This window comes from Urocitellus parryii, chromosome 5 (genome assembly GCF_045843805.1).
Source record: "Urocitellus parryii isolate mUroPar1 chromosome 5, mUroPar1.hap1, whole genome shotgun sequence".
Lineage (NCBI taxonomy): Eukaryota > Metazoa > Chordata > Mammalia > Rodentia > Sciuridae > Urocitellus > Urocitellus parryii.
Genome location: NC_135535.1, coordinates 82,271,325 through 82,285,948, shown reverse-complemented (window position 1 = coordinate 82,285,948; position 14,624 = coordinate 82,271,325). Strand labels below are relative to the sequence as shown.

Below are 14,624 nucleotides of genomic sequence, written 5' to 3'. Positions count from 1 at the left end.
GAGATGTGGGCACTTGAGATGAATTTGGCTGGGAAGGTTGGATAGGCTGGGAGGTCAAACAGAACAATAACTTAGAAGCAGTGAATCAGTGTTAACTATTTTGACTAACAGCACTAGTGTTTATATGCTGGTCCTATCTGCTACTTAAGTCCTGGCTTAATGTGTCTTATTTGTGTTATCATTTTACTTGTTTTCTTGTGCAGACTGGAAAAGGATTTCTTCGTTCCATGAAAGCTACCCCAATGGCTGTGGCAGATTTAATTCCAGTTGATACAGTTGTCAATCTCACCTTAGCGGTAGGATGGTACACTGCAGTTCACAGGTATGGGCTCTTAAGCAGGCTCTCAAAGATATGAGGAGGGTGAATATGTTAGGCACATTTGAAAAATACAGCACTTATTATAGAAGGCACAAATACTTGTGCCTTTGATTATAAAGTAATATGCACTTTAAATAGCTTAGCCCTGAAATTCTTGATAACCAAAAATGTTTACTTTATATTCAGTCATCTAAAATATAGCTTCCTTTTTTATGGCAAAGATATAAATGTTGATGAAATCACAACATATTTTATATTTCATTGAACTGCTCAGTTTCTTGGTAAATGCCAAAAGTCCAGACCACAGAATGTGGGGAAATTTCTGAATACAAAGGAGAAAAAAATAGATTGCTTGTACATTTGGTATTGTTAGTAAAGGATACACAGAATTAAATTTTTATGTAAACTCAGACACATGTACTCCACAATATATCATAACTATTTGACACCACTCTCTCTCTTTCACACACATAAACACATGTTTACACACTCACACACACATACACACACACACACACACACACACACATTTTCCTTGTCACCTTCCATTTTGTGTATTAACCCAAAGAAAGAACAAAAGATGAAAGTATTGCATAGGTTGCTTTAGTCGTGGGAATTTTTAAGGCACCTTGTCTTGATGTGATTTTTCCCTTATCTTTGTATCATCAGTTCTGCATTTTGTTGTTATATAATTTTTATTTCATCTTCTAGACCTAAGCCAACCTTAATCTACCACTGTACATCGGGAACTACCAATCCCTGTAATTGGGGCAAAATGGGTAAGTGCCTCTAGATGTAACTATATGATTACTACTAGTCTTTGCTTGAGGGGGAAAAAAAATCAAGACCAATGAAATGTGTCAGGGAGGAGAAGAAAGAAAAATAATAATAATAATTAATAAAGGGAGAAAATGATTGCAATTTTGAAATATGTCATCATTCTCTGGAACATCCTGTGGTGTACTAAGTAAGCGGTGGGAACACCAACACAATTCCAAGGAATAAGGGGTCTGTTGGCCACAGAGATTTAAAAAACAATAATAAAACCTAGCAAAAGTTGGCAATTACAAACAATGTCAGGGATAAGACACTCTTTCCTGCTGAAGCAATTCCTAGAAAAACCCACGCAGGCCTTTCTCTCTTGGGGCATTGCTGGGAATTTAAAATAATCCGTGACTGAGAAAATATAGGAAAGTCGAATAATAGTATTCCTTTGTTATTGAGTCAGTGATATTCCTCATTAGTTTATGCAGCTTGCCTCTCTTGAGGGTGTAGCAACTGTAATCCTGAAAATATCTTGAAATTGATTCAATTTTAATGTTGAAGAAAGTCTGAAAGTTTATATCATCTATCTAGCTGTTGTTTAGATACTAGACAAAGTAAAAGCAAAAATCAAGTGTATTTCATTGGTTAGAATATGATTTCTAATTCAGAGTGCTCAGTTGTGCCATTCTAGTTGCAAAGTTATTACTTCTGTGAAAATAAAATAAAATTACCTACTATTATCAGAGCTCTTTACACCATATATACAGTTGTTTAGACACATATCTAAATCATTTTTACCCCTTTCAGTGCAAATAACATATCTTACCCCTTTCAGTGAGAATAACCACTCCACTAGCAACTCATAAAAATGAGTATGAGGGCTGGGGTGTGACCCAGTGGTAGAGCACCGGCCTAGCATTTGGGAGGCCCTGGGTTCCGATCCTTAGCACCACAAAAAAATAAATGAAATGAAGGTATTGTGTCCAACCACAACTAAAAACTAATTTTAAAAAAATGGGTACGAATTTCTGTGAGATTAAAAAAAACGTCAGTTTTCTTGGATCCTGGGACAAGATCGTAGGAAATGTCACAATGTCATGGTAGCTATATTTAAAAATTTTTTTTAGTTTTTTTTTTTTTTTTTTTTTAATTGTTGGTCGTTCAAAACATTACATAGTTCTTAATACATCATATTTCACAGTTTGATTCAAGTGGGTTATGAACTCCCAATTTTACCCCGTATACAGATTGCTGTATCACATCAGTTACCCTTCCATTGACTGACAAATTGCCTTTCTAGTGTCTGATGCATTCTGCTGTCTGTCCTATTCTCTACTATCCCCCCTCCCCTCCCCTCCCCTCCCCTTTTCTCTCTCTACCCCTTCTACTGTAAATCATTTCTTCGATTTGTATTATCTTGTCTTACCCCTCCTTTCCTCTTATATGTCATTTTGTATAACCCTGAGGATCGCCTTCCATTTCCATGCGGTTTCCCTTCTCACTCCCTTTCCCTCCCACCTCTCATCCCTGTTTAATGTAAATCTTCTTCTCAAACTTTCGTCCCTACCCTGTCCTTGTTTACTCCCCTTATATCAAAGGGGTCATTTGGTATTTATTTTTAAAAGATTGACTAGCTTCACTTAGCATAATCTGCTCTAATGCCATCCATTTCCCTCCAAATTCTATGATTTTGTCATTTCTTAATGCAGAGTAATACTCCATTGTGTATAAATGCCACATTTTTTTATCCATTCATCTATTGAAGGGCATCTAGGCTGATTCCACAATCTTGCTATCGTGAATTGTGCTGCTATGAACATCGATGTAGCAGTGTCCCTGTAGCATGCTCTTATTAGGTCTTTGGGGAATAGACCGAGAAGGGGAATAGCTGGGTCAAATGGTGGTTCCATTCCCAGCTTTCCAAGAAATCTCCATACTGCTTTCCAAATTGGCTGCACCAATTTGCAGTCCCACCAGCAATGAACAAGAGTACCCTTTTCCCCGCATCCTCTCCAGCACTTATTGTTTGACTTTCTAATGGCTGCCAATCTTACTGGGGTGAGATGGTATCTTAGGGTAGTTTTGATTTGCATTTCTCTGACTGCTAGCGATGGTGAGCATTTTTTCATGTACTTATTGATTGATTGTATGTCCTCCTCTGAGAAGTGTCTGTTCAGGTCCTTGGCCCATTTATTGATTGGATTATTTGTTATCTTATTGTCTAATTTTTTGAGTTCTTTGTATATTCTGGTTATTAGGGCTCTATCTGAAGTGTGTGGAGTAAAGATTTGTTCCCAGGATGTAGGCTCCCTGTTTATCTCTCTTATTGTTTCTTTTGCTGAGAAAAAACTTTTTAGTTTGAGTAAGTCCCATTTGTTGATTCTAGTTGTTAACTTTTGCGCTATGGGTGTCCTATTGAGGAATTTGGAGCCCGATCCCACAGTATGTAGATCATACCCTACTTTTTCTTCTATCAGATGCCGTGTCTCTGATTTAATGTCAAGCTCCTTGATCCATTTTGAGTTAACTTTTGTGCATGGCGAGAGATAGGGATTCAGCTTCATTTTGATGCAAATGGATTTCCAGTTTTCCCAGCACCATTTGTTGAAGATGCTATCCTTCCTCCATTGCATGCTTTTAGACCCTTTATCAAATATAAGATAGTTGTAGTTTTGTGGGTTGGTTACTGTGTCCTCTATTCTGTACCATTGGTCCACCCGCCTGTTTTGGTACCAGTACCATGCTGTTTTAGTTACTATTGCTCTGTAGTATAGTTTGAAGTCTGGTATCACTATACCGCCTGATTCACACTTCCTGCTTAGCATTGTTTTTGCTATTCTGGGTCTTTTATTATTCCATATGAATTTCATGATTCTTTTATCTATTTCTACAAGAAATGCTGCTGGGATTTTGATTGGCATTGCATTAAACTTATAGAGAACTTTTGGTAATATCGCCATCTTGATGATGTTGGTTCTGCCTATCCATGAGCAGGGTATATTTTTCCATCTTCTAAGGTCTTCTTCTATATCTTTCTTTAGGGTTCTGTAATTTTCCTTGTATAAATCTTTCACCTCTTTTGTTAGGTTGATTCCCAAGTATTTTATTTTTTGGGGGGATATTGTGAATGGAGTAGTTGTCCTCATTTCTGTTTCAGAGGATTTGTCGCTGATATACAGGAATGCCTTTGATTTATGCGTGTTGATCTTATATCCTGCCACTTTGCTGAATTCATTTATTAGTTCTAATAGCTTCTTTGTAGACCCTTTTGGGTCTGTTAGGTATAGAATCATATCATCTGCAAATAGTGATAATTTAAGTTCTTCTTTTCCTATTTTTATGCCTTTAATTTCTTTTGTCTGTCTAATTGCTCTGGCCAGTGTTTCGAGGACTATATTGAACAGAAGTGGTGAGAGAGGGCATCCCTGTCTTGTACCAGATCTTAGAGGGAATGCCTTCAATTTTTCTCCATTCAGAATGATGCTAGCCTGTGGCTTATCATAGATTGCTTTTACAATGTTGAGGTATGATCCTGTTATCCCTAATTTTTCTAGCGTTTTGAACATAAAGGGATGCTGTACTTTGTCGAATGCTTTTTCTGCATCTATTGAGATGATCATATGGTTCTTATTTTTAAGTCTATTGATGTGGTGAATAACATTTATTGATTTCCATATATTAAACCAGCCTTGCATCCCAGGGATGAATCCTACTTGATCATGATGTATAATATTTTTGATATGTATTTGAATCCGATTCGCCAGAATTTTATTGAGGATTTTTGCATCAAGTTTCATTAGAGATATTGGTCTGTAGTTTTCCTTCTTTGAAGTGTCTTTGTCTGGTTTCGGAATCAGGGTGATGTTGGCCTCGTAGAATGAATTTGGAAGTTCTCCCTCTTTTTCTATTTCCTGAAATAGCTTGAAAAGTATTGGTGTTAGTTCCTCTTTAAAGGTTTTGTAAAACTCTGCTGTATACCCATCTGGTCCTGGGCTTTTCTTAGTTGGTAGTCTTTTGATGGTTTCTTCTATTTCCTCTATTTTTATTGGTCTGTTTAGGTTGTCTATATCCTCCTGGCTCAATCTGGGCAGATCATAGGACTCAAGGAATTTATCTATGCCTTCACTATCTTCTATTTTATTGGAGTATAAGGATTCAAAGTAATTTCTGATTATTTTCTGTATTTCTGAAGTGTCTGTTGTGATATTGCCTTTTTCATCCCGTATGCTAGTAATTTGGGTTCTCTCTCTTCTTCTCTTCATTAGCATGGCTAAGGGTCTGTCAATTTTATTTATTTTTTCAAAGAACCAGCTTTTAGTTTTGTCAATTTTTTCAATTGTTTCTTTTGTTTCAATTTCATTAATTTCAGCTCTGATTTTAATTATTTCTTGCCTTCTACTTCTTTTGCTGTTGTTTTGCTCTTCTTTTTCTAGGATTTTGAGATGAAGTATGAGATCATTTATTTGTTGGTTTTTTCTTTTTTTGAGGAATGAACTCCAAGCAATGAATTTTCCTCTTAGAACTGCTTTCAATGTGTCCCATAGATTCCGATATGTTGTGTCTGTGTTTTCATTTAACTCTAGGAATTTTTTAATTTCCTCCTTGATGTCTTCTAAAACCCATTGATCACTCAGCAACCTATTGTTCATTCTCCAGGTGATGCTTGATTTTTCCTTTCTTCTTTTATCATTGATTTTCAGTTTCATTCCATTATGATCAGATAAGATGCATGGTATTATCTCTACCCCTTTGTATTGTCTAAGAGTTTCCCTGTGACATAGTATATGGTCTATTTTTGAGAAGGTGCCATGTGCTGCTGAGAAAAAAGTGTAGCTACTTGATGTTGGGTGGTATAGTCTATATATGTCAATTAAGTCTAGGTTGTTAATTGTGTTATTGAGTTCTATAGTTTCCTTATTTAACTTTTGTTTGGAAGATCTGTCCAGTGGTGAGAGAGGTGTGTTGAAGTCTCCCATGATTATTGTATGGTGGTCTATTAGACTCTTGAACTTGAGAAGAGTTTGCTTGATGAACACAGCTGCACCATTATTTGGGGCATATATATTTATGATTGTTATGTCTTGTTGGTGTATGGTTCCCTTGAGCAGTATGAAGTGTCCTTCTATATCCCTTTTGATTAGCTTTGGCTTGAAATCTATTTTATTAGATATGAGTATGGACACTCCTGCTTGTTTCCGAGGTCCATATGAGTGATATGATTTATCCCAACCTTTCACCTTCAGTCTATGTATATCTTTTCCTATCAAATGCGTCTCCTGTAGACAGCATATTGTTGGGTCTTGTTTTTTGATCCATTCTACTAGCCTGTGTCTCTTAATTGGTGAGTTTAAGCCATTAACATTTAGGGTTATTATTGAGATATGGTTTGTTCTTCTATCCATATTTGTTTATTGATGTTACTAAACCTGATTTGTTATCCTCTTTGACTACTTTCCCCCCTTTACTGTCCTACCTCCCATTGTTGGTTTTCAATGTTATTTTCCATTTCCTCTTCCTGTAATATTTTGCCAAGGATTTTTTGAAGAGATGGTTTTCTAGCTGCGAATTCTTTTAACTTTTGTTTATCGTGGAAGGTTTTAATTTCATCTTCTAACCTGAAGCTTAATTTCGCCGGATACAAGATTCTTGGTTGGAGCCCATTGTCTTTCAGTGTTTGAAATATGTTATTCCAGGATCTTCTAGCTTTCAGAGTCTGTGTTGAGAGATCAGCTGTTATCCTGATTGGTTTACCCCTAAATGTAATCTGCTTTCTTTCTCTTGCAGCTTTTAAAATTCTCTCCTTATTCTGTATGTTGGACATCTTCATTATAATGTGTCTAGGTGTGGATCTCTTATGATTTTGCACATTCGGCGTCCTGTAGGCTTCTAGGATTTGGGATTCTGTCTCATTCTTCAATTCTGGGAAGTTTTCTCATATTATTTCACTGAATAGACTGTTTATTCCTTTGGAATGGAGCTCTGTGCCTTCCTGTATCCCAATGACTCTTAAATTTGGTCTTTTGATATTGTCCCATAATTCTTGGATGTTCTGCTCATGGTTTCTTAGCAGACTTGCTGAGCTGTCTATGTTCTTTTCCAGTTGAAATACTTTGTCTTCATTGTCTGATGTTCTCTCTTCTAAGTGATCTACTCTGCTGGTAGTATTCTCAATTGAGTTTTTAAGTTGGTTTATTGTTTCCTGCATTTCTAGAATTTCTATTTGTTTGTTTTTTATTACCTCTATCTCCCTGTGAAATTGATCTTTTACTTCCTGGATTTGTTTGTCAATGTGATCTTTCATTGTCTGATTTTGCTGTCTCATGTCTTCCTTGAGACTCCAGATCATCTGAAGCATATATATCCTGAACTCTTTATCTGATATTCCATCTGTTGCAGCTATTACCTCTTCTAAAGTTGAGTTGACCTGCATTGCTTGTGGTCCTTTCTTTCCTTGTCTTTTCATACTGCTCGCGTTTGTTTCTGCTTGGTGCAACTGTTGTGTTTTTGAAATTTACCCCCTATTTATTTATGTTGCTCTTGTATGGTTGAAAAGTCTCCCTTGCAGGTGCGGGCAGCGGCTGTGCCCCTGCTCCAATTGGGGTGACATGTCTACCACGCTGGCGTCTCTCTGGGCCTGTTCCGGGAGTGGAAGGCGGCTCTGCTCTGTCCCTATTCCAATTGGGGTGTCGTGACTACCATGCTGGCAGGTCGCTGGGCCTGTTCCGGGCGTGGGCGGTGGGCCTGGCTGGCGGGATTCCACCTAATGGCAGTCCCTAACCTCCCTGCTTGCTAATTAATGGCTTCTCTGAGGCGCTACGCCTTCTGTAGCTGCGGGGCAGGCCGCGCGAATCCGTTGGCCTGGATCTCCGGGGTCCTGCTGCTGGCTGTTTTGATGTTGCAAGCTGTTGGAGAGTGGTGGTGTATCCTTCAGCTTTCCCGGATGGTGGCCGCTGACTGCCTGGATGGAGTGTCCGCTGTGGGGGATGGGATGGGACTGTACCGCTTCCTTCCCCTTCTGAGATCCCGTGCTCGGCCCAAGGGTCCGTGTGGGCTTGGCTGGCGGGATTCCACCTAATGGCAGTCCCTAACCTCCCTGCTTGCTAATTAATGGCTTCACTGAGGCACCACGCCTTCTGTAGCCACAGGGCAGGCCGAGCGAATCAGTTGGCCTGGATCTTCCGGGTCCTGCTGCAGGCTGTTGGGATCCCTGGCACTCTATCACTTTGATTTTTTCTGCTTGCCCCTCCCCCAGCGCTGGCTAGCCAGGTTTCCTTTTGGCTGCTACTGGGAGGAGGGGTTGGAGGTCAGGTGTCTCTAGTTTCCCCCTAGTCTTTATGGAGGCTCAGCTTGATACTCCCTCTCCCGGCAAGCCTAGGAGAGATTTTATGCGAATTCCCGCTGTCTGGGGGGTGAGCTGAATGACACCAACCTGTTTTGATGTTGAACTCTGAAGGAGAGTGGCTGTGTATCCTTCAGCTTTACCGGATGGTGGCCGCTGACTGCCTCGGTGGAGTGTCCGCTGTGGGGGATGGGACTGTACCGCTTCCTTCCCCTTCTGAGATCCCGTGCTTGGCCCAAGGGTCCGTGTGGGCTTGGCTGGCGGGATTCCACCTAATGGCAGTCCCTAACCTCCCTGCTTGCTAATTAATGGCTTCACTGAGGCGCCAAGCCTTCTGTAGCTGCAGGGCAGGCCGCGCAAATCAGTTGGCCTGGATCTCCCTGGTCCTGCTGCAGTTGGGATCTTTTTTTAGTTGTTAATGGACCTTTATTATATGCAGAGCTGAGAATCAAACCCAGTGCCTCACATGTGCAAAGCAAATGTTCTACCACTTATCTATAGCCCCAGCCCATGGTACCTATATTTTTAATAGCATCCATATGAGTATTGATTGTGTGGAAATCCACTGTGAGAAGCCCCATAATAAACTTTATTGATTGGTCTACATGTAAGGGATTGGATCTATTCAATGAATAAAATCCACGGAAATACATGTAAACATCTAATGATGGCAGAGGGTAAGAAATGTGGGTTTAGCTACCCTGAAGGATGCTTCAGTCCTCACTAATACATCTCTCCTTTCCCTGTTCCATCAGTGACATTATCTCTACACATTCCATTGAGTGGTCCCAGATTATTACTGTAGAGTAGCCAGACGCTGTGGCTTATTGTATGATAGGCTTGACTTGAAGAATGCCTTCCCAAGAATGACACATACTTGGCATGTGTGCCTTCTCTCATCCCCTCACACCATGGCAGATGTCAGCTGGTCACAACATCCTTTTGCCCCAGTGCCAAGACTCTGTATTAGCATTCTTTTTAATACAATAGATCTGGACACTATTACCGATTAATTTGATTTTACATTTAAATTGAAACTTATTTGTGTTTCAAATAAGAGCAATCAAAATTCTTCCAAGGCAGGAGGCAGGAGGATCACAGGTTGGAGGCCAGCCTCAGCAACTTAGTGGGGCCCTAAGCAACTTAGTGAGACAATGTCTCAAAATAGAAAATAAAAGGACCTGGGGATGTGCCTCAGTGATTGAGTGCCCCTGGGTTCAATACCTGGTACCAAAACACACAAACAAAATTATGGATGTTTATTATATATCTGAGTGGAAATGTATATGGATATGTAGATTAGAAAGTTGGTGTTAATATTAGATTACCCTACATGTGTATGACCTTTTTATTTATTTTTCTTTTTCAAGTAAATAAGCCTATGGATTTTCCCTTCTGTATAGGGTGTATATTTTTCATATAGATTTCTAGGTGGTATCTTTTGAAGAAAGGCAATAATCACATTACCATAATAAATGATAGCTTCGTTATCATTGAATAATGAGCTTAGGTACATTCTTTGAAAAACTCTACATAAATTCAAATTGGATTTAAGTGAATATTTTTGAGAAGAACTATTGAATTGACAAATGTGCATCAAAGTTTTTCAACTAAGTATAATCTAAATAATAAGGTAAAATGAAAAGATTTTTATTAAAAAGAAACTTGGAGACAATAGTGGGAAATTAAATCTAACATATTTCCAGCAAAGTAGAATACCAAAGAAGTAAGACTGTAGTATTTAAAGTGAACCAATGCAAGGGAATCCCACCTTTATATTTTCTTTATTGAGAAAGTTTAACTTTGAGAAATTGTAACCCATTAAGAAACTTTCCTGCCAAGTGTGGTGGCACACATCTGTAATCCTAGTGACTCACGAGATGGAAGCAAGAGGATTGCAAGTTCAAATCCAGTCTCAGCAATTTAGTGAGGCCCTAAACAACCTAGTGAGACCCTATCTCAAAATAAAAAATAAAAAGGGCTGGGGTGTAGCTCAGGGTTGAAGTGCCTCTGGGTTCAATCCCCAGCACCAAAGAAAGAAGAAAGAAAGGAAGAAACTTTCCTGATGGTTCTGCAAGTAATAATTCAACTAAGGAATATGTGGTCCCTAGGCTCTCTTTCAGAAGAGATGAGGTAATCTTGACATTGAAGCTCTTCCTTGTACTGACTCAAACTAGTTCTAGTTCCCCAAGTATTTGTTTTGAGTAAATATTTCAAGAAAAGGAGCCAATTCTTGACCCATTCATATTGTTTAAGTTTGTAGATGGCCATCTGCCCAACATAAAAGTCTTCACTTTTTTAGAATTTGATTCTTTATTCTTTGCAGCAAATCCGTAGTCTTTATTATTTTGTAAACATCTTTCACTTTAATGGGTTTATATATTTGGAAACTTAGTACCTAACTCTCCTTTTTTGCCAGGATCACAAGTCTTGGCAACTTTTGAAAAAGTCCCATTTGAGAGAGCATTCAGGAGGCCACATGCTGACTTCACAACCAACTACTTCACAGCCTCCTGCTGGAATGCGGTCAGCCACCGGGCCCCTGCCATCATCTATGACTTCTATCTGCGACTCACTGGAAGGGAGCCCAGGTGAGCAGCTGTACAAATGGCTTTAAGAGTGTCACTGTGCTGGAAATTAGGGCCTGAAAGTCTCTAGCCCAGCTTCAGCTGAGGATCAAAGTGGATGCTGAATGTATCTCTCTCTCTCTCTCTCTCTCTCTCTCTCTCTCTCTCACACACACACACACACACACACACACACACACACACACACTTTTGGGACAAAAAGGCAGCAGTAGTAGTGAGAAACCACAAACTACTGCTAACCTAAAAATCTCCTGCCTGCCATAATGAAGGAAGTTAAAGAACTTGCTTGATGAAATAAGCCAATCCCAAAAACCCAGGGCCTGAATGTTTTCTCTGATAAGTAGATGCTAATCCATAATGGGGGCGGGGTGGGTGGAAAAGGGGTGGGTGGAAAAGGGATGAGTGGAGGAACTTTGGATGGGACAAAGGGGCATGGGGTGGGGAGCAAGGAGGTGGAAAAGATGGTGGAATGGAAATGGACATCATTACCCTAGATACATGTATGATTGCACGAATGGTGTGACTATTTCACATACAACCCAAAAAGTGAAAAATTCTGCTCCATTTGTATACGATGAATTGAAGAGCTCTCTACTGTCATGTAGAACTGATTAGAACTAATAAAATAAATAAATAGATAGATAAATGATAACTTGCTTGATAAATTTAGCAAGTCATCATCCACACTAAAAGTAAAGCAACGGAGACTCTGTCACTGGAGTGTTTCAAGTAAATCATTTTAAAATACACAGTAACGACAATCTCTGAGAGCTTACTGTGTGGCACTTCTGGGGGGAAGGATGACAGCATCATGATGATCCCATTTCCACTCTCACATCTCAGAGAAGACATTCTTATCATCCCAAATTTAAAATCAAGGAAAGAGAAGCTAAGGGAAGAATTTGAATAGTCTCAAAGGAAGTGTCAGAGGAAGGGTTTAGAGAACGCTGAGTCTCAACTGCCAGTATTGTGAATTGTGAAGGAATTAGGGGGAACAAAGTGTGCTGAAGCTAAGCCATGAGCAGTGTGACAGAGGACATATCCCTTATCTCTTTGTCTCACTGGAGTAATGAGAAGTCATCATTATTATAATTACCAAGTCAAGCCTGTGATCAAGAATTAGACCATGAACTGTATTGGCTTCTTTACTATCCTTTATTAGGGTTAGGGGGTTCTCATTGTGCTTAATTTTCATCCTTTTTAACAGAGCAAATGACTCAAACTTAGCCACTGTAGCTTAACCATATTTTCAGAGACTCCATTTAGAGCTCACAACTCAGCTCTTTACTGAAGTATAAGGACATGTGACTATAAGGGAAATATTTGAATGGGCTTTTTTTGTTGGAAGAGGGGGATAAAAACGGACAGCATGCCTTTATTTTGTTTGTTTATTTTTTTATGCAGTTGTAGGGATTGAACCCAGTATCTCACATATGCTAGGCAAATGCTCTGCCTCTGAGCTATAGCCTTAGCCCTTGAATGGGGCTTATTAAGTATAAAAAGTAAAAAAAATTACAGCAGAAATGCTAAAACGTTCAAAATAGTCAGGGTTAAAAGGCTTAGATAAATAGCAGAAAGTTCAGTATGTAAAAAATAAAAACACAGGAGGAAGAGACAATAAAAATCCTTAGGTGTTTTGTTTTCGAGAAACCAAACTGTAATTTTGGTGGGAAATGGGTTCTTTTGTTTTGTGGCATAAAAGCCCTAAAATTAGTTCATTTCTGTAAGTCCCAACTTCCTCTTCTGTAAAAAGAGGATAGTGATCATATCTATTTTATAGGACTTTACATCAAAATGTTTAGAATAATAATTTCTATTATTGCTGAAGATGTTTTAAATTTTTATGAGGTAAAATAAATCATTCTTTTCTTTTACCATTTTTGTATTTTAGCTATTAAGATAAACTTTCTACCTTCGAGTGATAAATTCTTTTTTTTCCTAAAAAAAAATAAATACCATTAGGTCAATATAGTCCTATATATACAAGGATAATACTGTATGTATGACTATTATTTTTTAGAATTAAAGTGCAACTATTAAAATCACATCAATTGTATCAGAGTTGGGACAGAGATTTATATAATTACAGTTAAATGGAACTCTATTATGGTATTTGAGTCAAAGAACATTGATATCTACCTTCTGTTTAAGAAATTTTCCATAATACAGTGAGAGAAGTACCCCATGAGTCATTGGGTACACAGGCTTTAGAATTTAACCAAAAATAAAACCAAATCCCCAAAATAGCAACATAACTCATTACTGCATTGAATACAGTAATCACTATTATGAATATTGGTTTAATTAAGATAAAAATCAAATGCTTTATAATCCAAAGAACTAAGTTGGAGTATTAGCAATGTCTCTTTGAACATAATCTTTCTATGAAGTGAATATAAGTAATATCAATGTTGATGACCTCATAGTTGTATTGTGAGGATCAAATAATAACACATATGAAAGTTTCTTGCTAATTGTATTTAACTTGGAAGATTCACACAAAGGAGCTGTTTCAAGTTCTGACCACAGAATTGGAAAATTACTTCAAGTCATGAGATACAAGGTTATGAGATTGCACAGAGATTTTTGGAGGTTGTTCAAAACTAAGTTGTAATATTGGCTTTGACACAGTCTTAAGTCTATGTTACCTGTTTATGAAAATGCAAATATTTATTTATAAAGATAATATTATGCAAACTAGCAGAGAGAATATTTCTTAGAAGTATCAGTGCTGTGCATAATTCAGGTTATCAAGAGTGGGTTCTTTTCTCCTTAGGTCTGCATTACAACTGGCAAATGCTTTAGTTCTCCAGATGCTAATATGGTCAATGCTTCTATCCAGGAGTTATATACTAAGATCTGAGAGACTATTTATTTTAAAAAAATCCAAGAACATACAATAAAGAGAAATAAGTTTTCCAATTGTCTCCCTCAGAATTCAAAAAATGAACAGTGTGTCCTTAGGGGGGTATAGCAGGCTGTTTTAAAAGTAAGTTTGCTACTCTTAGGAAAGAGATGGCAGAAAGAAGACTTTGGTATTAAAATGCCCGATAGAGGAATCTCCTTTAAATTCATTCCCTTTCCTTCATTCAACAGAGTTAAAATGGAAGGAAAAAAAAGATTAAGAATTTTAATGAGGAATTGGAGAAAAAGAAGAGGGATAAGATTTTTCTTCAATGAAATTTGTCATCTATCCCAATATAGTGTCATCCCAATATAGTAGCCATCTGTGGTGTACTGATATCTGCTTCTAATTGATCTCATCCTTAGGATGACAAAGCTCATGAATCGGCTTTTAAGAACTATTTCCATGCTGGAGTACTTCGTCAACCGGAGTTGGGAATGGAGCACATACAATACAGAAATGCTGATGTCAGAGCTGAGTCCTGAGGACCAGAGAGTAAGTACAGCACTGGTGCAGACAACAGGAGAATCTTACTCATTTGGAATTTAGGATTATTCAACTCATAAAGTCAATGGAGGAAGTTTTGGGTATATACACAGATAATTTTTTCCTAAGAAAATCAGACGCAGTGAAAGGAAATGAGTTTAATGGAGGTAAGAAACCTATGTTCTTGGACTTCACTTAGATTTCCACTGTTTCTCTGTTTCT

The 14,624-nt window shown here is 38.2% G+C and overlaps 1 protein-coding gene across 3 annotated transcripts in view; it reads left to right on the top strand.

Annotated features, from left to right (window-relative positions):
* Nucleotides 1–14,624, top strand: part of Far2 (fatty acyl-CoA reductase 2) — a 53,404-nt gene that overhangs the window by 27,822 nt on the left and 10,958 nt on the right. For 2 of the 3 annotated variants that reach the window (XM_026379878.2, XM_077798243.1), the window contains 4 exons: nucleotides 204–322; nucleotides 1,031–1,098; nucleotides 10,843–11,014; nucleotides 14,282–14,411. In XM_026379878.2, the coding sequence (XP_026235663.2) occupies nucleotides 204–322; nucleotides 1,031–1,098; nucleotides 10,843–11,014; nucleotides 14,282–14,411 (489 nt within the window). Of the gene's footprint in view, nucleotides 1–203; nucleotides 341–1,030; nucleotides 1,099–10,842; nucleotides 11,015–14,281; nucleotides 14,412–14,624 lie in introns of all 3 variants that reach the window. The other variant, XM_077798242.1, reaches the window with a different exon arrangement.